Source organism: Schistocerca americana, chromosome 7, assembly GCF_021461395.2.
Source record: "Schistocerca americana isolate TAMUIC-IGC-003095 chromosome 7, iqSchAmer2.1, whole genome shotgun sequence".
Taxonomy (NCBI): Eukaryota; Metazoa; Arthropoda; class Insecta; order Orthoptera; family Acrididae; genus Schistocerca; species Schistocerca americana.
This window is the reverse complement of record NC_060125.1, coordinates 424,489,240-424,510,953: the sequence shown is the minus strand read 5'-3', so window position 1 is coordinate 424,510,953 and position 21,714 is coordinate 424,489,240. Positions and strand designations below refer to the sequence as shown.

Genomic DNA, 21,714 nt, shown 5'->3' with positions numbered 1-21,714 from the left:
CAACACTGTGGTGATAAAGGAGCATAAGAAAATCGCATTATGTGATTGGTCATAATAAAAGCGCAAAGCAGCTGGGCAAAGTCAACTTCAACTGTCAGGGATGCCATATGGATACTAGGCAAATTTTCACCAATGGCATAGAGAGCATATGGTGTCCATAGTCCATGTTTTTCATATCTCTCTCTCTCTCTCTCTCTCTCTTTCTGTGTGTGTGTGTGTGTGGTGTGTGTGTGTGTGTGTGTGTGTGTGTGTGTGTGTGTGTGTGTGTTTTCAGTCATTCAGTAATATATCATTTTTACAGCGAGTTATGAAAATTCTGATTACTGGAAGAAATTTAAAGCAGTGAAATATTATTAATAGCTGTTCCTCTTGTTTCCAGATACATAAATGTGTATCAAAGGTAGACATAAATGGTACCAGTAAAGTACAAGAACACATATCATTACACACTAGTGCAACAGATTACTATTCAAACAAGAATTCTTATCTAAAGGCATAAATGCAGAAAATTGAAATACTGTCATAGTTGTCGAATTTTAGTACCTGTCATGTTAATATTAGTGGAAGTCTTCCATTTAAGGTAACATACCTGTCCAGAAATGAATGCACTTGTAACAAGTGGTGTTATAATTCCTGGGACAGTGATGAATGTCTGTGCAATTCCTGCTGCAGTTCCAGCAGCGTGAGGAAACATATCAATGTGGTTTAGGTATGAACCTCCATAAATTGCACACCGTGTAACCATTGTGAGGACAAACATCGCAACAATTCCTGTCACATTACATCCGAGAAGTGTCACTCCCAACAGGCAAAGTGCAGGTCCAATACAGGCTGTGAAAAAAAGAAATGGGGAACATGAGTTCTTTCAGACATTTAACTTCACTTATATTATTATTAATGATCAACTAGAGATTACTCTCATAAGCAGAATTTTCAGAAAATGAATGGTGAGAACAGTGCAATTTTCTTTGTAAAATGCTCACAAGTTCTGTTTATTCGGATCTACTTAGTAGGCAAAAAATTTTAAAGTAATCAAACCATGGAAACTCCAGGTAGGAATATCAACAATGTAGGGAAAGACAGATTGCTACTTACCATAAGGAAAACACATTAAGTTGCAGACAGATACAATTGGAAGACATTAAGGACGAAATTGCAATCGTAATAATAAATATTTCATACATTCAACGGTGACTATAATGTCTTTTAAGAAGTATTATATGACTCTGAATCCCAACCATGAGAAGTTAAACTTACATAAAGCTTTTGGCCGCAGCCTTTATCAGTAAAAGAGAGATACATGTCACTCATACACAGAAGTAAGCACACCTCACGCACACATTCCTGGCAACTCCAGCATTGCTGGCCGGAATGCGGCTATCACATGGGATGCAAGCAACAATCTGGAGGGGGGCACTGAAGGTGAAGTGATAGTAGTGTAAGGGTGTGGGAAAGACGAACACTGTCTGGTGGAGGGTGCAGGGACAAGAACAACAACAGGCTGCCTAAACCATGGAATTCCTCCCAAATGGCCTAACCATAAGGATTCCTTTTCTGGATCCCACCCCTTCTTTCACAATAACCTACTCCTTTTCATATTCTGACAGTCCCTTGCCATCAACAATCTGGTACTGTAAAAACACATCTACATGGCACAGGCAACCCAGAATCGCCTCTGTTCCCTCCACAAGATACTACTACTACTACTCTACAATCCCATGCATCACATCACTGAAATTGAATTCCTTGCTCTCCAGCACCTAGAGCAGCATTCCAGATACCACCTCCACGAGTTATCCAACGTGCTGACATCCTATAGCCACCTTGGGGCACCACTTTCCAAACCCTGTCATACCCACAGTGTTCCTCCTCATCCACCCCTCATAGCAGCTAAACCCAGCCTAGCTGATCTTTTCAAATTGCACATTCCCCAAAACTCCCTACCAGCTCTCCACCAAATCCATAGCCAAGACATCCCTGTATCACTGTTGTTAATCTTTCCACCAAACCCCCCAGCTCCACAGAAGTTTCAGTCTTATCCAAATGCCTCACCTGTAGCCCTACACCCATATTTAACTGTGCTGGACTTGTCAAATACCTACTTTCCTTCTCCCAACCCCTGCAATGAAAGCACTTTTTTCCCGCCTTTCGAACAAACCACCCTATTTCCGACATTGAACCCTGCCTTTTCCAGTCCATACCACCATTTAACTGTGATCATCCTCACCCCCTCCCCCATTTCCCTCCCAGCTAACCATCCACTGGTCATCTTCCAGGAATTCCTTATCTCTAACTTATTCTCACCATCCTCCTCCAGGTCCCTTCCTCAGAACACCAAACTTTCAGTAGAAGGAGGTACAGCCATACACAGCCACAAAACAAATCCTGACTTAATCATCCTACCTGCAAACTAAGGTTCCAACACTTTTTATGAATCACAGTGACTACCTGTCAGAAGGACTCTGGCAGTTATCTGACTCCTCCACCTATAAACTGCCAGAGTTATCCCTTCCCACAAGTCCAACACAACCTCCAGTCTCTGCTTAAAGCCTTAGGTCCTTTTTGGGACATTTCCCCTGAATACATTTCCCTCCTCTCCTCTATGACACCTTGCACATCCACCTTCTATGTGCTCCCCAAAATCCACAAACCCAACAATCCTGGACACCCTATTGTGGCTGGTTATTGAGCCCCTACTGAAATAATTTTGGCCCTCATTGAGCAACACCTCGAATCAATTGCCTACAATCTGGCCTCCCATGTCAGAGATACCAACCTCTTCCTTCACCGACTCTCCACCATCCCCACCCCTTTACCCACCCACTGGATCCTTACTGGTCACTGTTGATGCCACTTTCCTGTACACCAACATCCTCATGGTCTTACCACTATTGAATGTTACCTTTCCCAATATCCTTCAGGCTCAAATCCATTATCTCATTCCTCATACACCTTACTAACTTTGCCCTAACCCACAACTACATCTCCTTTGAATGAAAGGTATATAAACAAATCCGCTGAACAACCATGGGAATCTGCATGGCACCCTCCTATGCCTAACTTCTTGTGGGTCATCTAGAGGAGACCTTCCTAGCCTCCCAAAACACCTAACCCCTATTCTGGTTCAGATTCATTGATGATATCTTCATGATCTGGACTGAGGGCCAAGACACTCTATCTTCATTTCTTCACCTTCTCTCCCATCCACTTCTGGTGGTCCACCTCAACCCAGCATGCCACCCTCTTAGATGCTGACCTCTTCCTCTCTGATGGCTCCATCCACACCTCTGTCCACATTAAACCCACCAACCACCAATAGTACAAGTATTTTGACAGCTGTAATCCCTTTCACACCAAAAAACCCCTCCCATACAGCCTGGCCACCTGGGGACAGCTTATCTGCAGTGACAAAAGCTCTGTTGCTCAGTGTGCTGAGGGTCTCACCAATGCCTTCACAGACAGGTACTATCCCCGAGACCTAGTCCACAAACAGATCTCCCGTGCCATTTCCCCTCACACCCCCAATCCTCCCACCACACCCAAAAACCAGCCACAAATGAGTGTCCCTTCAGCACCCAGTACCAACCTGGACTGGAACGACTGAATCACATCCTTCGCCAGGGCTTTCATTATTTATCATGATACTCAGGAATGAGTGACATCCTACCCAAGATATTTCCCATCCCTCCTAAAGCAATGTTCCATTGCTCACCCAACCTCCACAACATCCTTTTCCATCCCCATGCCACTCCCAATCCCAACACCTTGCCACAAGGATCTTTTCCCTGTGGAAGACTCAGCTATAAAACATGCCCAATCCATCCACCCAACACTTCCTATTCCAGTCCTGTCACAGGTTTGTCCTACACAATCAGGGGCCGGGCCACATATGAAAGCAGCCATGTCATTGCACAGCTTTTTACATTGGTATGACTATCAACCAGTGGTCCACCAGCATGAACAACCACTGCCAAACTGTGGCCAAAAGCAAAGTAGACCACCCTGTGGCACAACATGTAGCTGAACATAACACACTTGGTTTCAATGGCTGCTTCACTATCTGAGCCATCTGGATCCTTCCCTCCACCAACAGCTTCTCTGAATTGCACATTTGGGAGTTATCCTTACAACATATTCCCTGTTCCCATAATTATTCCACTCTCAAGCTACAGTAGCATACTGTCCTCACACCCTCCACCCAACAGTTTCCACTCTCTATGTCCTGTTATCTCCTCTCTGTTCTCATCTCCCATCCTGTTTATTTGCCGCCTTCTGCCAACACATCTGTCCATCTTTCCCCACTCCTCTCCTTATATGCTCCTTTTTTCCCCACCTCCCTTCTCCACAACTTCCTGACACTATGCCTGTACTCTCCACCAGACAGTGTTCATCTCTCTCTACACAAATACAGTACCATACCTTCCCCTTTCCCACTCTCTCCAGATTGATGCTTGCATTCCATGTGATGGTTGCATTCTGGCTCAAGATGCTGGAGTTGGCAATCATGTCCATGAGGTCCACTTGCTTGTATGTGTGAATGGTGTTTGTGTCTGGCTGAAAGCTTTATATAAGTGTCCTTTAATTGTGCCAGTCTACAACTTAATGTGTCTTCTTTACCGTAAGTAGCAATCTGTCTTTTCCTACATTGTTGTTTTAAAATAATCAAATAGACACAAATAAAAACATTTTTTTGGCTTTGGCAGATGACAGGGTATGAGCTGCAGTCGAAGGCAATATGTGAGTGCAATAAAGTTCTTGTTAATTATTATTTTAATATTTTACAATATAAAAGAACAATTTTCCACTTGCTCATTCTTTTTTCTGCACTGGATGAATAGGTCTTACCTTCTGGATGCTGTGATCCAGTTGCTTTTATGGTGATAAGTAACACCTCTGCTATCTTCTAAACTATAAACAGAATCTCTTACTAGAAATGGCTGCTTAGTTCGTAGATTTTATCTGATACAATTTCAGATCAGCAACAGTAATTTGTGGTTTCAGCAAATTTTTATGAAGACAGAAACATAATACATCAAATGTACTGAATGGGGCAGAAGCTTATACACTTACAATGGATGAAATACTCTTTAATTGTACTTTATTCTGGATATACTTTATGCAGAAATGTTCTACTCATCAATTGCATTACATTTGGGGAATAGATTTTTGCTTATCTTTACTCATATACTTACTGGAACTGTTAGAGTTTTGTGTCAATAAGAGAGGGTTAGAAATTATAAAGAAGCTTCATCCATTTGACAATAAAAGAGCAGCAGAAGACAGTTTTGTATAAAAATAATAATTACCTATTGCATCCCATATTTTGAAAGCAACAATCTTACGCATGCCCTTTTGTATGAACCACTGTGTTAGGAAACTGTATATGCTGCAGCTCATCCAACCAAATAAGTAAGGCAGTGCAGATATAAATCCAGCCTGAAAAATAAAAAGAAAAGGTTTTCAGAGTATGGATCATCATCATAATTTGGTAGCTCTTATCCAGGGTTTTATGAACAGTTTCTGATATTACACATCTGTGACTGCCACTTATTAGAAGGACATATTTAGCTCTCTGACCACAATCTTTGAATTTTTACCAGGGCTATTTCCAACAACCTAATCTCTTGTTTATATGCATGGTTTTGTCAAAATACTTCAAAGCACCAAAACTATTAAAAATATTGAAAATTTGCTATACCCCCAGATTAAATGGCAGGGTTCATTCTAATCTTGTCGTATAAGACATTTACAACATTATTGCTCCAGTATAAAATTCTTGAGTGTTTTAATTCTTTCTGGGCTGATTCAAAATCAGCTTGAAATTTAAAAATAAACTTTCTGTTTTCTCAGCTGTGTAGATAAATTGTTAAATGCCACAGAGGAAAACACATATAGCTGTCTCGTTTGAAATGTGAAATGTCTTTTCTCATAACATAGAGAACTTCAAAACATGAGAGTGATGTACAGGAGACAAGACAGGCTCACAGTTTACTTATTTAAAAATTTTGCTAAACTTACAGTATTACTTGTTGAAGAATTTACTTATTTAAAATTTGTCAAACTTAAAATATTACTCATTGAAGAATTTATTCACGCTTCTCCCTGAAGCTCTTGAAGAATTTGCATCCACTATAAGTAGCAGGTAACTTTTTATTTCATTTTAAGAGTCCAGCTCAAAGTATCAGTTCGTCATTGCAATCTTCAACTGAGTAGTAGCTTATTTCAATTAGAAAATGATGTAACTTGCTTTTTAACGTATTTAGCTTCATATTTGTTATGTCACACCCTTTTATTTTGTTGTGAATTTTCATGGCTATATATTATGGGGTCTGTGCGTACAATTTTAAGTGATGTGTAGTGCAAGTGTTGAAAATGATTTCTTTAAAATAGATCAGCTCTGCTGCATAGGAAAGGAATCACCTCAAATATGTATAATGAGGGGACAGTTAATATTTTTAGTTCTTTAAATAATGGTCAACACGATGCCCTTGGCTTTGAAGTGCACATGTTATGAATGATTGTCTTTTGTAGCTTTAAAATTTTTATAATGTTTCCTGAGCCTCCTCAAAAAATATGCTGTGTCTAATAATGGATTGAAAAAAGTTTTAGTATTACACTTCCCTGGTGTCTATATAAGTAGCACTGGCTAAAATTTCCATTGAAAATGAAAGCCTGTTTAATTTATTTGCTAGATATTCTATATGTGTTCTCCATTTGAAATTTCTATCTAAATCTACTCCTAGGAATTTGACAGAGCTGAGTTATTTTTTTTATTTTTGTGAATAATAAATATTTCTTCAGATTTTTACATTTTTGTTTTAAAACTCATCATATGGGTTTTTGAAATGTTTAACATTAATTGATTTAGAGTGAACCATGTTTCCAAGTCCTTCATGACACTCTGTGGTATATTTTCAGCATTTACATTTTCGGTTGGATGAATATTTATATTGAGAGCAAATCATTTTCAGAGAACAGGAATAAAATTGGCCCAAGGACTGAGCCTTGAGAAACACCTTGTGATAAAGTTTTCCACTCTGAGAAGTAAACTGCTCCATTTGATGTAATTATTACCATTTGTTCTTTCTCAGTGAGATATGATTCAAACCAATTCAAAGCATATCATTTATTCCAGACCTATCGAGTTTGAAAAACAGCACGGCATGGCTTACAGAATCAAATGCTTTTGGAAGATCACAGAATATTCCTGCAAATTTAGATTTCCTGTCTAACAATGAAGAAATTTTTTCAATAAACTCATTTATGGCATCTGGTGTGGTTTTACTTTGTTGTAAGTCATATTGATTATGTGAAACGATATTGTACTGTGTAATGAAGCTTTGAATATGTTAAGCAACATTTTTTTCAAATATTTTGGATATGATTTGGAGTATAGAAATAGAATACTTCACTTATCATCTTTTGAACCTTTTTAAAATACTTCTACTTGTTTTAAAAGAACTGGAAAGCAACCTTCCTTAAATGTTTTGTTCATTATGAGAGATAGAGGGTGAGCTATCATGTTGTAACCTTCTTTAATTACTTTGATGGTGACCCATCCCAACCTGTAGAGTCTTTGGTTTTTAAGGACAGTATGACATTTTTAACATCATTTGTTGAGACAATGTTGTATTTATAAGACATCCACTGACACCGTCTTTCAACCCAAAACTATTTACTTTGTGCTCATAATTCAGTACATCTAAATCAGATTTTTATACATTTATGAAGTACTCATTGAAATACTCAGATATTTGAGCTGGATTTACAACAATTTTTCCTTAAGTTTAATTTTTGAAATGTCTTGCTTGTAATTTTGTAAACCCAGGTTAGACTTAACTAAAGACCATACTGCCATTGTTTTATTTTTTTACCCTAAAATGACTTTATTATTTGCATTTGTTTTTAAGCTTTTTCAGCTTTTTAAAAAATAATTTTATGGTTTTAACATCTTTTACAAAATGAGAATCTTTGTTGTACTTCAGATGATTGTGTAACTTTCTCTTCCTCTCACTGAGTAGAGGTGGTGATCCACCTTATCTTACTAAATACTTTATTGCAATATGTTCTTGTGGGAAAGTTTCATTAAATACTCCAAGAAAACTATTTAAAAATTTACTAAAGCTTTCATTTGTTAAATCGCTGTCCTTGTCAGACCATGTAGCTTTACTCAGTTTCTCATAGAATATTTCAATATTTCTTTTATTGAAACTTCTTGTAATATACCTAAGTTGTTTCTTGTATTATATTTATCAGTTTTTGACTGTGAGAAAAACAAGGCTGAGTGATTAGAAAGTCCTAAGTCTAAACAGAATTTATGTACATATCAAAGAAGTAATTTATTACAATGTTATCAGTGCATGTTGCTGAGTGAGTATTTTCTCTGGTGGACTCTGAAAAATTTAGTTTAAAACCAAGCTTTTTAATTGAATCAATAAATTTTGTTGATTTTTTGTTGTCATTTGCATTGTTTTTATTAAAATCAGCAACAGTTAAAAATTTTTTCTTTCTTTAGTTTATCCAGCATGTATTGGAATTTAGAGAGGAATGGTGTAATTAATGCTCTTTCTGGAATTCTGTAAACTGAAATGACTAACATGTTGAGGTCCTTAAGCTCTATGCAGAGGGTTCCAAGTATACAATCTTCATTCAAGTAATTGAAATGTGTTTTCACTACATAGCTTATAGCAGAATTCAGGAATACACAGCAATTTCCACAATATATATATATATTTTTTTTCCCTTGCAGTAGTTGCTTTCAATTTTGAAATTTTCAGTTTTATTTAAAATATGATTGTATCTAGCTAAGACAATGTTCATTTAAACAAACAGTTTATATAATTTTACATTCTGAGTGAAGACTTTGAAAATCATCAAGTTTGTAGCTTAGGTTGCTGGAAGATTTTGAATTTAAGACATTTATATTCGGCTGCATCAGGTAAGAATTTACACTCATTTTAATGGTATTAAGCATACATTTCAGAAAACAATATTTGCAATTAAATACATTTCTACTCAGCAGAAGGACCCATTTGGTCTTTTTAGCTCTTTTCACCATCACTTATTTTGATTAAATAAACTAAATTATACTAATTTATTGATGAAAAATTACATTTATTCAGTTTGTCAGTAGCTCACATTTTGTATTTTGCCCAAGAAATTCAGTTAAGGGTACTTTTTTAATAAATAGTAAGATTTAACTAATCTTATGAATACTTCTTATTTTAGACAAATGTTTTAGTTAATGATAATTATTCAGTGAACTATAATCTTCAAACTTTCTGATGGCCATAGTAGAGGTAGACACTGTTTCTTATTAAAAAATGCAAGGAAAACCTAAAATTAATTTGTCATGTTTACTTGTATGTAAGCAATAATGACTCATCTAGCATTTGTAATGGTAATCAATGGGCAGTATTTTACATAAGAAGTAAATAATATACTTACATAAGAAGTAAATAATATACTTACCTCATCAATGTCAAAGTGTAAAATGTTTTGCATATATGTTGGTAATTCTGAAAGCAATGTGTAGTTGACCCATCCAACAGCAAATAGAACAAGACAGTGTGCCCACATGCCAGGAGTCAATGGTATCATAATCCATGGATTAGTTCTGTTTGAATTATCCTAATAGAAGTGAGAATTTCAGATTATCATTATTGTAATAACAGTAATCATACCAATTTTAATACAGGGTAAATAAAGCTTAAATTGGAAAATTAAAAGTTCAAAAGTAGACATCAGATGATTATGAACATAAGTGAAGTATCTGTTATTGATAAAAAATGTTATTACTTGCATATAAAGGAATACTACATCTCAAGCTTTATGATCACCTCTTCAGCAAGAGCTAAGAAGAGAGCAAGAGGAAAAAAATGGAACTGTGTGTCATTTTCAGAAAGACGAAAGTCTGTATGATGTAACTGTAATGTCAAAGAATGATTATTGATGCATTTAAATCTGCTATTGAGAACTGAAGAAGCCTGAAAAATGATGAAGATTATTATTCTTTCTTTCTTTTCTATTAATATGTTCATCTCTTAAACCTCCTGACTAGTTAATCATTTTCTCCTCAATATTGTTCCAATAAATGAACAGCATCCCACCTCTTTCCTGCTACTATACAAATCCATTGGTTGACTTTTCTTCCAAACTAACTTGAATGTTAATCTAATTCTAATTACTTTGTCATTTGCTATTAAACTCTTACATCATTATAATTTCCTCTCATTTCTATGTCTTTGTCCCACATAAAAAATAAAATTAAAAAGAAAATAAAAATAAAAAAACTAAACTTGAAATTTTATTCCTGCAAAGACATTTTTATATGATTCTTTGTTTTTACAAATCTTTTATCTATTTTCAGCTGAAGAAAATAATGTCTCATAGATTGCAGAAATACTGAATATTTAATAAAGTCCAAAGTGTATTATTTTTAAAATAAGAAGGATTTAATGGACTTCATAAATCCGAAAAAAGAAAATAACTAGATTAATAACATGTTATCAGAAAAAATAAATATGAGGGCTAGTCATAAATTAACCCACAACTGGCTGTTAAAAATAAATGTTTGCAGTTAGATTGTGCGAGGGGTTCAAAAACAGACTTTGTAGGTCATGTTGTGTCAGTCAGCTCTGTTGTGTTTGTCACTGCATAAGCAGCAAGTGATTTAAATAGATGATGTTATTGCATCTCCTGTAGTTGTGAGCTATGTTCTGTCATTCGCTTCAAGCAAGCAGAAGGTGTCAATGATGCTGAGATTTTTTGTCAGTTGTGTAGTGTGTACATGGATGGAGTTAAGAGTGATAGTGGTGTGACGGAGCAGTACAGAAAATTTGAGCCTGGTTGCACATATGTTCATGATGAAATTGGTCAGGAAAGACATTCAGATGTGACTTATAAACTTGTGCAACATGCTGATGAAAATGTATATGTGAGACTTTGACTCACTATTTCTGAACATTCTGAAGATAAGACTCAGATTTCAAGGATGACCCTCTTTAACACTGTCTCAGAGACGTTAGGTTACGAGGAGTTTTGTACACGGTGGGTAACAACATGTCTAACTGATACACATAAAACTGAAAAAATGGATTTGGGTGTGACATCCCTTCAACACTACACTAAGATGTAGGATGAACTTGTGAACAGAATCATGACTGAGGACAAGACATGGGTGCAGTACATGAATTACAGTAATAATGAACAGTCCATCAGTGGAAGCACACTCATTTCTCCAGTGAATGCAAAACATTCAAGCAAATGCTGTCAAACTGCAAAATGATGGTTACAGTTTTCCAAGATATCAAATGAAATTCATAAGAGTAACAAATGAGAATATAGTGACATCACAGGTTTACTATCAAACTCTTATGGAACTCCTAGGATCAATCTAAAACAAACAATTTGGGAAAAAAGTCCTTCTCCTTTACAACAATGTGTGACCCCAAAATGCGAACTGAATGAAAGTAAATCTCATATTTTTGGCTGGAAGATTTTTCAGCATTCTGTCTGTAGAATGACGTTTTTACTCTTCAGTGAAGTGTGCACTGATACGAAACTTCCTGGCAGATTAAAACTGTATGCTGGACTGAGACTCGAATGCAGGACATTTGCCTTTCTCAGGCAAGTGCTCTACTGGCTGACCAACCCAAGCACAACTCACCCCCTCACACCTTTACTTATGCCAGTACCTCATTTCCTACCTTGTGCTTTGGTAGCTCTGTCAGTAGAGCACTTGCCGCAAAAGGCCAAGGTCCTGAGTTGAGTCTCAGTCAGCACATTCTCTCTATAGTCCAGAATTGGCATGAAGTGATTTTCATCACTTTCCAAGATGAAGGTCGAGCTGCCACTCATCACTTCATGATTGACGCTGCACCCAAAGATGCTGTCAACAACTGGCTGAAGCACCATGCAGCAACATTCTTTGATGAAGGGATAAAGAAGCTGGTGTCACAGGGTGACAAATGTTTGAATAGGGGTGGCAATTATGTGGAGAAGTAGTTTCTGCATGTAGGTACAAATTGTAAATAAAATACTTTATCTATCATTTTCTTTTTTTTTTTTTAATAGCCATTGGAAGTTTATTTATGAATAGCCCCCATAAATTAAAATTATTTCTGAAAAGAAACAAATTAAAATTATAAATTCATGCAAATTCAGTTATTTCTACAAAGTGATAAGCTTGAGAGACGATTATTATTTAATTTCCATAAATATTATTGAAATGTACCTGGCTGTCCGCTGGCTCTTTGCTACTCTTTTCTTTCATACTACATCCAGTATTGTCCAGAATATATCTTAATTCTTTCTCTGTAATTCTTGGATGAGATTCAGGTTCACTGTATACAAAGTATACCCATGGAATTATTGTAACTGTTGAAATACCACCAAAAACGTAAAATACAGAGGGCCATCCCAAGTTCTTCACCATTGTTCCTGATACTGCCATTGAAAGTAGGGTACCCATGTAGTTTGCTGCAAACAAGTGGAAGTAAAAATTTCACAATCCTTTTCTACGAATAGTTCATCAATAAGTACAAGATATGTATTTATGAAACACCATCTTTAATGACACTTCATGTTTCTCATCACTTAGCTCAACATGTAACTGAAAATGTACGTAAGAAAATTAGGTGGCTTTTTAATATTTGATGAATGTTTTAGTAAATTATTTTGCATGTGACCTTACTAACAAGCAGCAAAAATAGATATTCTACCTTTAGCTCTTACTTTTCCTTCAAGAAAAGTAAACAATTCATATATAATAGTAAACATCTGATAATAACCTGAAAATATGGCACCAGATAGTCTCTGACGTTCATGGTCGGGAAACCATTTTGTAAACATCACATGCATTGCTGGAATTATTACTCCCTGAAAAAATAAAAGAAATATACATATTTGTCAGTGGGTTAAAAACTGTAACACAATATTTACAAATAACTAGGTGGGGTACCCCACTTTGCTCAGGGAGTTGATATGAGACTGTGTGGTTGTTGGAATAAAAGGATGAACTGTAAAGTATAAGATGTAAAAAAGATGTTAGTGAAAGAATATTCTATTTACAATTCTTGTTAAAGTATAAAAGGTAAAAAAAATTATTGAAAATATATTCTAACTGTTTACAATACTTGTTTATAAAAAGCATTTTTCATTTTCTTATCCAGGGTGAATATGTACAAAGTTTTTGAATTTCCTATTTGAGAACAAGTTACATACAGCTGACCATGAGAGAAGCAGGACTCTTTGAGTTTGAAGCCACAATATTTTAAAGTTTGTCCTTGTGCTTTGTTAACTGCAAAACTGAAGGCTAATTTGATTGGAAACTGCAATTTTTTAAACTGAAATGGCAGTTCAGTGGAGATCAGTGGTATTCTGGGGATAAATAGTGTGCGTCCTTTGTACTTTCCAGTTATAAGTTCAGCTTCAGTGATGTTATTTGATAGCTGTTTGACGATCATCCTTGTTCCATTACATAGTTTTGGTGAGTTGAGATTTCTGAGTAGTACAATCAGAAATCCAATAATGGATTTCCTGGTACTTGCAAAGAGTTTAGAATCTCTGTAGGAAAGTTCACATTTTCTTCAATGATTTTATCATCTTTTCAGTTGGTTAGTATATTCACTCTTCACCAGGAATTTTATTTTAAATATTAAAGTTGATGTCATCGCCAATATTATATTTAGTTCCCAAAATTGCCCTTTCAAATAGCCAGTCTGGATTGGTATTGTTGTGAACAATGTTTGGATAAATTTGGTCAACGAGTTCATTTTCAGCAGTGGCAATGTTGCAGAAATTACTGCTGAGTTTAATGAGGCCGATCATCCAGTCAGTAGGATATGTTCCTTCACCTATTGGTAGAAGTTGAACAAAATATGCTGTTGTATCACCTTTCAGTAGTTCAACTCTCACATTTTTTGTTAGTCAAAGTATTTGTATGTGTGATTTTTTTTAAAGCATGCCTTGATCTTGTCTGCTTCTGTTTGTTCAAAATCTCCTGACAGTATGAGTAGAGTTCCTTCTATCACTTCAGAATTTTCTCATAAGTCTTGCAATGTTCTGTCCTTGGCTTCAAGTGATTTTTTGTGTGCCATTGTGCATTTGTACTAGAAGATAATTTTAGCTTGCTTTAGGAGTTAGTTTAGCTTGCTTTAGAAGTTCATCCCATCCAGATGCTCTTGAGATTTTACATATCAGGAATTGTTCTTTGGCTATATTCAATGGTAGTTTGGTGGAATGGGCAGTTCATCCACCTTCCATTAATGTGGCTGCAATGGCAGATGATACCAGTCCAAGTTCAATGTGTTGTTTAGCACACATTTCCACCAGCAATAGATTTATAAGAAATGTTTCCCCAGTGCTGCCTGGTGTTTTCAGGTAACTAAATCCACCACTGTTGATGTTGATCTGGTCCATGACAACATTGTAAATTTCCTTTTGATTGTCATTGAGGAGTGGTTTGCTGTGAGCAGTGTATTGAAGTAATTCATTGATGTTGTAGCTTTTTTCCCTTTGTAATTTCAAAGTTTAGCACATTGATACCATCTTTTCATGGAGTTTGCACCCCAAGTTGCACTAAGGTCTGGTTATTTGTTGCTTAACATTTATCTTCTAAGTAAATGAGTGTTTCATTGAAGATGTCGTCATTGAATTTGATAGTCAGTTCAGAATGGGCTTGTCATTAACGCTATGGTGAATAAGTCTCTCATTCGTTCACCTGAGGCTGTGAGTGACGCTTCTTGTAATGTTAATTCCCAGTGGTTGTCATTTTCGAGTAGTACTAAGCATTGTCATGCATCTCTGTATGTCTGGCATTGGTAACTGTCAACACTCTTGAGACCTGTGAAACCTGTTGGTCCTTGTATTTCCATGGCTAGTATTGGTAACTGTCAACACTCTTGAGATCTGTGAAACCTGTTGGTCCTTGTATTTCATGTAGCGACATCTGGAGATACAAACATTCAGTGCTGTTTGGATGTATACTTGGCCCAATGCACCAGTTTTCATGATGATCTTCTACTGGAGTTCCTTGTTTTCATCATCGAAAGATTTTTCTTCTTGTGTTCCACATATAATAGGTAATGTTTTTGTGAATGGATCTGTTTGGCACAGTTGATAAGAAGCTGTTAATGTTGTATTCTAAGGTGGTTCACTTGCAATTTTTCCGTTGGTGTCTTCTGTCAAATAAACTCTCTGTTCATTCTCTAAATGCACGTCTAGATGTTGCACAGTGTGTTTGCATTCGTGTCTGGGAAAAGCGAAAATCTGCCTTGCTGCTTCATTACTGTTGATGTATCTTCCTGTTTGGTACTTGAGGATATTGTCATTTCTGTTTTGTTGTCTGCTGTCTTTGGCTATTTGAAATACTGCTATGTCACTGCCTTTGTTCACGTACTTACAGACATATTTGGTGGATTTCACTAAATTGCAGTATTCTACATTTATGTGTACTTGGAACATTTTGGAAAGTAGTTTGTTATATGCTACTACCCATTCATTTGCTTAGCTGGGTGGTAATGTATTTGCCTCCCATGCAAGTGGGCCTGAGTTCGATTCGTGGCCAGATTGGAGATTTTCTCCACTCTTGGACTGTTTGTTTTATTGTCCTCATCATCATTTCATCCTCTTCACCAGCATGCAAATCACCCAATGTGGCGTTGATTGAAATGAGACTTCCCAGGTGGGGCCTCCAGGCCAACAACACCATATGCTCCTTTCCATTTTTTACCAATTGATTGTCTATTTCCAGTACATCGCTGCCTCATATTCATATTTTTGCTGAAGCCACCACTTTTGAGTCATCATCTTCTTTATTTGGGATAGCCATCAACTCTGGTTTGTGTGTCATCCAAGCATGGTTTTGGGTATTTTTTTTGTTCGTTTTCCATCACTCATACACAGGGACTTGGGGTTTAATGGCTTGGATGGTCAGTGAATCTTTATTTTCACTACTGTGTCACACAGTTCTGAATCATATTGGGATTGGGAAATTCAGCTTGGATGATTTTGTTGATAGCTGTTGATTGAATTCTGTTATGCAGCCATATAAGATTGTATGAATGAGGCAGTCATATTTGCCATTCGATTATGTACATCCAGCATCTAATGGTTCAAAAGATGTGGTATTTTGTCATAACTTTGATAGATCTTATTTGTTTTTGTCAGAAAATTCATGCTATTATGTCTTGTCAATGCAGACGGGCTCGTCCATATCTTAGTTGTTCTTTGATTTCTGGCCACAATGAGTTGCATGTGAATGTTATGAAACGTCAGGTCACCCATATTTTCTTGTGTAGATCATGGCATCTTGAAAGTGCTTATGGATGTGCCTCAGACTTCCTATGTATGATGAGGGTAAGATTACTATTGTTCCAATGTCATCAGAGTTTCCATAATTTATGATTGCATCTTGAAGGTGGCTGTAGTCTTCTATACATAGTTTCTTCTGATTTAGTCTTATGTAAATTATCCATTCGACTTCTATTTTTGCATACATATCTACCAGAAATTATTAGAATAAACAGTGAGTGCAAAGAATTGTATGTTTCATTGTCTCTGATCATTGAACAGTAAGCATAGAACTCCTTGGAGGTGACTTTTTGGTTTGTTTCTGCACCTGTTTCAGGTTGGATTTGTTTCATGTAAAAATGATATCCATCCTCTTCATGCAGCAATATTAATGGATATTGGAGGGCACCAAATGAACAGTGTGTCTCTGCAATGCATTGTAGTTCTCCTCTTCTTTGTTGTACAATTATGTCATGCTTGTGTCTTAATTACAGTGGCAACTTTGTCTATCTGAGGTGCATTAAATTGATGTTCATGTTCTATCTTCATGATCTACTGGTGGTATTTTGTCAGCTCAAATTATAACTTTATAGTCATCAAAAATCATTCGGTCTACTGCTGTTTTGAATATGTAAAACAGTTGATTCTATTTGTGTAAGATCTTCTGTACATCTTAGACTACTTCTCATCTCAATCCACAGATATTTGTGCATTGTTGATCAATTTCTGTTTCTTCATTTCTGATGAAACGTACTTGCAGGAATTTACGGTCTCCATTGGGTAGTGATAGTAATGATCCCAAGTTTTGATAGATTTTTCCTTGAATGGGAAAAAAAGTAATCAGTTTGAGCTCTGTTAGTGTTGAACAAAGTGGTGCCAAAATAAATCATTTGGAAGCAGGTGATGTACGCTTTTATATTTTGAAGTAAGTGTTTTGAATCTGGAGTTTCCCTAATCATGTAACGTAAAACTGCCTGCAGTGGGGTGTTCAGTGGTGGTAATTGAATTTTCCCATTCAGGCAACAGAATCCTGATGTTTCTCTATTGAATTTTTTTGCATTGCAAAATTGGTAGATGTTATTCATTTTTTTCAATTACGAGACGTTTGTGTTTGCTACATTATTTTGTCAGGTCATAGTGAAATGCTTCATTTGTTACGTTGTACTGTTTACTTGTCTGTGCTTCTCTTAGGGTGATATTTTCATGGCTGGCTTGAGTTCGCAGTCCTTTATTATAAGACTGTGTTGCAATTATTGATTCTTCAATCTGTTCATTTTGTTGTTCTTTGTTTTCCCTGCTTTTCACAGTGCTCATTGTTATTTGTTGGGAACTTAAACATGCTTCGCACTCTTTGTCTGTTTTGTTTTTTCATTGTTCTTTTTGTTTTTGCCATTTTGTTTCAGAACTGGCAAGAGCTCTTCCTCTTTTACATTTGGCCATTGACTAAAGTATAAATAAAATAAATGTTTTACTAACAAATACACTAAGTACACTTTACAAATTTTTCACACTTGATTTATATGCAGTCACTGTATCACTTTGACTACTCACACTTCACTGTTTGTTTTTATTTATTCACTGCACTAGTTTTTCAGATCCTATCTTTGTCACTGATAAGAAACTGATGCTTGAACCTGCGACAGGTCTTACTTTATACCCCTACCACTGGGTAGCCCCACCAGGGTGAATTCCAGAATATACTAGAAAGGCTTCAAATGGCAGACAATGTTCCAGAACATTCCACAACATTTGAGGGTGTTCTGGAATGTTCGACATTGATCTGGCATGTTCTGTGATGTTCCCAAACATTCTGGAATCTTGCTGAATGTTCCACACTATCCCTGAACATCCTGGATCAGTCTGAAACATTCCAGAACATTCTGGAATATTGTGGAATTCTCTCAAATGTTCTGGAACATTCTTAAACACTCTCAAATCTTCTAGAATGCTCTAGAAATTTCTAGAAGGCAAAACTTCCCAGCTCTTACATCTTCTAAAGCACACCCTTCAGGTAAAAATGGCAATGTTCTTCCTGGATGGGGTTAGAGGGCTACCATACCCTATAACTCCCCTTATTTTTGTCTAATTTCATTATTTTTCAGTATTATGTGTAAAATTAATTTTTCTGTGAAACAAGTCAATATGTCTAATTATACACAACTAAAAATGATATTGTAGTAACATTTTTCCAATATAATGTTGTGAAAAGGGACAGGAAAATATTGTTTTACTTTATGGCCAGTTTTGGTGTTATTTTTAGCAAACTTTTCTGTTATTTTTTGCTAATGTTGGTGTTACTGTTTGTTAGTTTTTGTGTGATTTTGTATGCTTATATTTCAGACACTGTACATCCTTTATTTTGTATTAAATAATTATTTCTCAGTGTTATGTTGAAAATATACCTATCAGTTACATTAGATTTATCAATTTCCCACATCACGTTCGTACATTACCAGTATTGAAAAAAGAATCACTTACAGGGTGACAATTATTGAACTATATGAAAAAAAATTAATTACAAACTATGGCATGCACACACTTTATTCAACATGTAAAAGTCATGACAGATATTTGGATCTAGGTTATGACATGTTTAATATACCTTCCACCATTGGTGATGATGTGTCATGGATGAATTGCAAAATTCTGCTTGACCTGGAATTGCAAAATTCTGCTTAACCTGCTGAAGTGTCGGGACATCAATGCTGTCAATGACCTTCTGAATGGCTGTTTTCAGCTCAACAATGGTTTTAGGGTTATTGCAGTACACCTTATCTTTGATATTGCCCCACAAAAAGGAGTCACATGTGTTCAGATACTCAGAATATGGTGGCCAATTGAGGCCCATGCTAGAGGCTTCTGGGAACTCCAGAGTCAGAATGCAGTCCACAAAGTGTTCCTCCAGGACATAAGACAGTCTCCTGCTTCGATGGGGTCGAGCTCCGTCTTGCATGAAGCACCTCTTGTCAAAATCAGGGTCACTTTGGATAATGGCGATGAAATCATCTTGCAAAATCTTCACATACCATTTGGTAGTCACCATGTCATCAAGGAATATCACACTAATTATCCTGTGACTGGACATTGCACACCATACAGTCACCATTTTGCAATTTACGACATGCTGCTCAATGGCCCATGAATATCCAGTGGAATGTGGGACCTCACCTCCATGCTGCAAGGGTAGGACAGGCCAGTATTTCATCTCTCCTAGGTAATTGGAAACCCCATTCACAACATTGTATTCCTCCATCATATCAAACATGGGACTACTCGACGTGCCACCATGGCCGTGTAGCGAACTACTGCATATCACAACAGACAGTACACTGTGACCAAAGCTCAAGTACTGTACAGACATAGAACAGGTAGTGGCTCTAAATGTTACAATACTTGTGCAGATGCACAAATGGATGATGAATGTTGCAACCACATAAGAAAAACTGAAATGATCCTGATTTACAGAGAACATAGGAGAAATGTCGGGGCTGCTGTTGCCTCATATACAGAGCATTTTCCACAGAAAGCCCAGTTTCATTTGTTCATTTACAGGGTTGTGAGTACCTTTATCTCTGGTGACAGTGTAACCCTGACAAAAGGAAATGAAGCAAACATGTTACAGGAGACGCAAACAAAATAGCTGTACTAGTGGGAGTGCACCAACCCACTCATAAGCATCCGGCAATTACACTGAGATTCTGATATGTCCATAGGTACTATTTTCACAATATTGCATCATCATAAGAATCATCCACACCATGTGTTACTGCATCTAGAAACTCATGTGGCCAATTTCAATAACTCAGTAGTTTTTTGTGAATGGGCATTTCAACAAACGCAAATGACACCCACGTTCTTTGTTGAGGAACTATTTTCTGATGAGTCTACATTCACAAAACATGGTAATATTAACTGGCATAATATGCATTACTGGAATGTAGCCAATCACCATTGGTTATGGCAAGCTGATCATCAACATCCTTAGTCAGTTAACATAAGGTGTGGCATCATGGGGAACAAATTTATTGCTCCATATTTAATCAACAGGATGTTGAATGGATGCAAGTATCAAATGTTTTTGGAATAGGAACTACTGGTACTACTGCGGGATGGTGTCCTGGACATTTGACAAAATATGTGGGTTCAGCATGACGGTTGCCCAGTGCATTACTCAGTTGAAGCATGGGAGGTATTAGATCATGTTTACACCTGTTGGTGGATCAGCAGAGATACACTAGGTTGCCAGATTTGGCATCGCCAGATTTCTTTCTGTGGGGATATTTAAAAGATATGGTGTACCAGCAAGTGCCAACAGGCGGTGAGGTCACGGTTGACTGTATCAGAAACGCCTGTGCTGACATCCCCAAAGATATGCTTCTGTCCTGCATATGGTCATTTGAAAAGTGGATCACTAAGTGTATTGAAGTTGGCAGTGCTTTGTTTGAACACTTCCTCTAAATGAAGAGATAGAGCAGCATTTGTCTTGAGTCATGGCCACAGAGGCACGTCGAGTAGTCCCCTGTTCAATATATTGGAAGAATACAACATTGTGAATGGTGTTTCCAATTAGAAATTATGAAATACTGTCCTGTCCTACCCTTTCAGCATGGAGGTGGAGACCCACGTGCTATTGGATTTTCAAGGGTCTTTGAGTAGCATGTCATAAATTATTATTATGTATCCATTTCTATTTCTCCAATTACAGTGCCCTCTGTGGTGAACTGAAGAAAATGCTTCAAACAAAAGTATGTAGATTTTGCCATAGAATCGTGTAATTTGCAATGAAAAACAGTTGCCTCCTTCCACCCGCACACAGGGTGGGATGAGGGGTCGAGTATGGTATCATTGGATGTTCTGCTCTGAGACAAACACATGAGAATTATAACTTTCTTTGATCTGATGTGGAGTTTTTGAGATATTTCAGTGTGTTTAGTTAAAATGAACACACTGTAGATTAATAGCATACTCGTAGGTGTGATGGTATATGAAATATTCATATTTTTCTATCTTTGTTTCAATGGGCTTCCTTTCTTGAACATTTTCTTTGAATTATTCTGTTAAAGACATTTCTTAAACATGGATACTTACTCAAAATACTCCCAAAATGTTCCTATTATTCTGTGATTTCAAATTAATAAAAATGACCTTTCAGCACGTATAGTAGACATTACTGTTTAGACACTAAATGAAACATCCTGTATAATACTCTTTGAGATCCAGGAAAATGAAATCAGCACAGAAAAACTATTGATGAATGAATGAATTAATTAACTTTAGATGGTTTTGTTATAATGACACAGTTCATTTTACTCATGTTAAACATAGAGTCCAACTGAAATTTTTGATGTGACTATAGGGGTCATTAATTACCTAAATACTTGGTGATTGTTGGAACAGGAGAAACCATTTCATTATTGAATT

The 21,714-nt window shown here is 36.5% G+C and overlaps 1 protein-coding gene across 1 annotated transcript in view; it reads right to left on the bottom strand.

Annotated features, from left to right (window-relative positions):
- Positions 1-21,714, bottom strand: part of LOC124622342 (sialin-like) — a 50,210-nt gene that overhangs the window by 12,959 nt on the left and 15,537 nt on the right. Inside the window, exons 4-8 of the mRNA XM_047148020.1 lie at positions 12,792-12,879; positions 12,236-12,480; positions 9,472-9,630; positions 5,307-5,436; positions 590-831 (exon numbers count right to left, since the gene is read on the bottom strand). Coding sequence (XP_047003976.1) covers positions 590-831; positions 5,307-5,436; positions 9,472-9,630; positions 12,236-12,480; positions 12,792-12,879 — 864 coding nt within the window. The remainder of the gene's footprint in view (positions 1-589; positions 832-5,306; positions 5,437-9,471; positions 9,631-12,235; positions 12,481-12,791; positions 12,880-21,714) is intronic.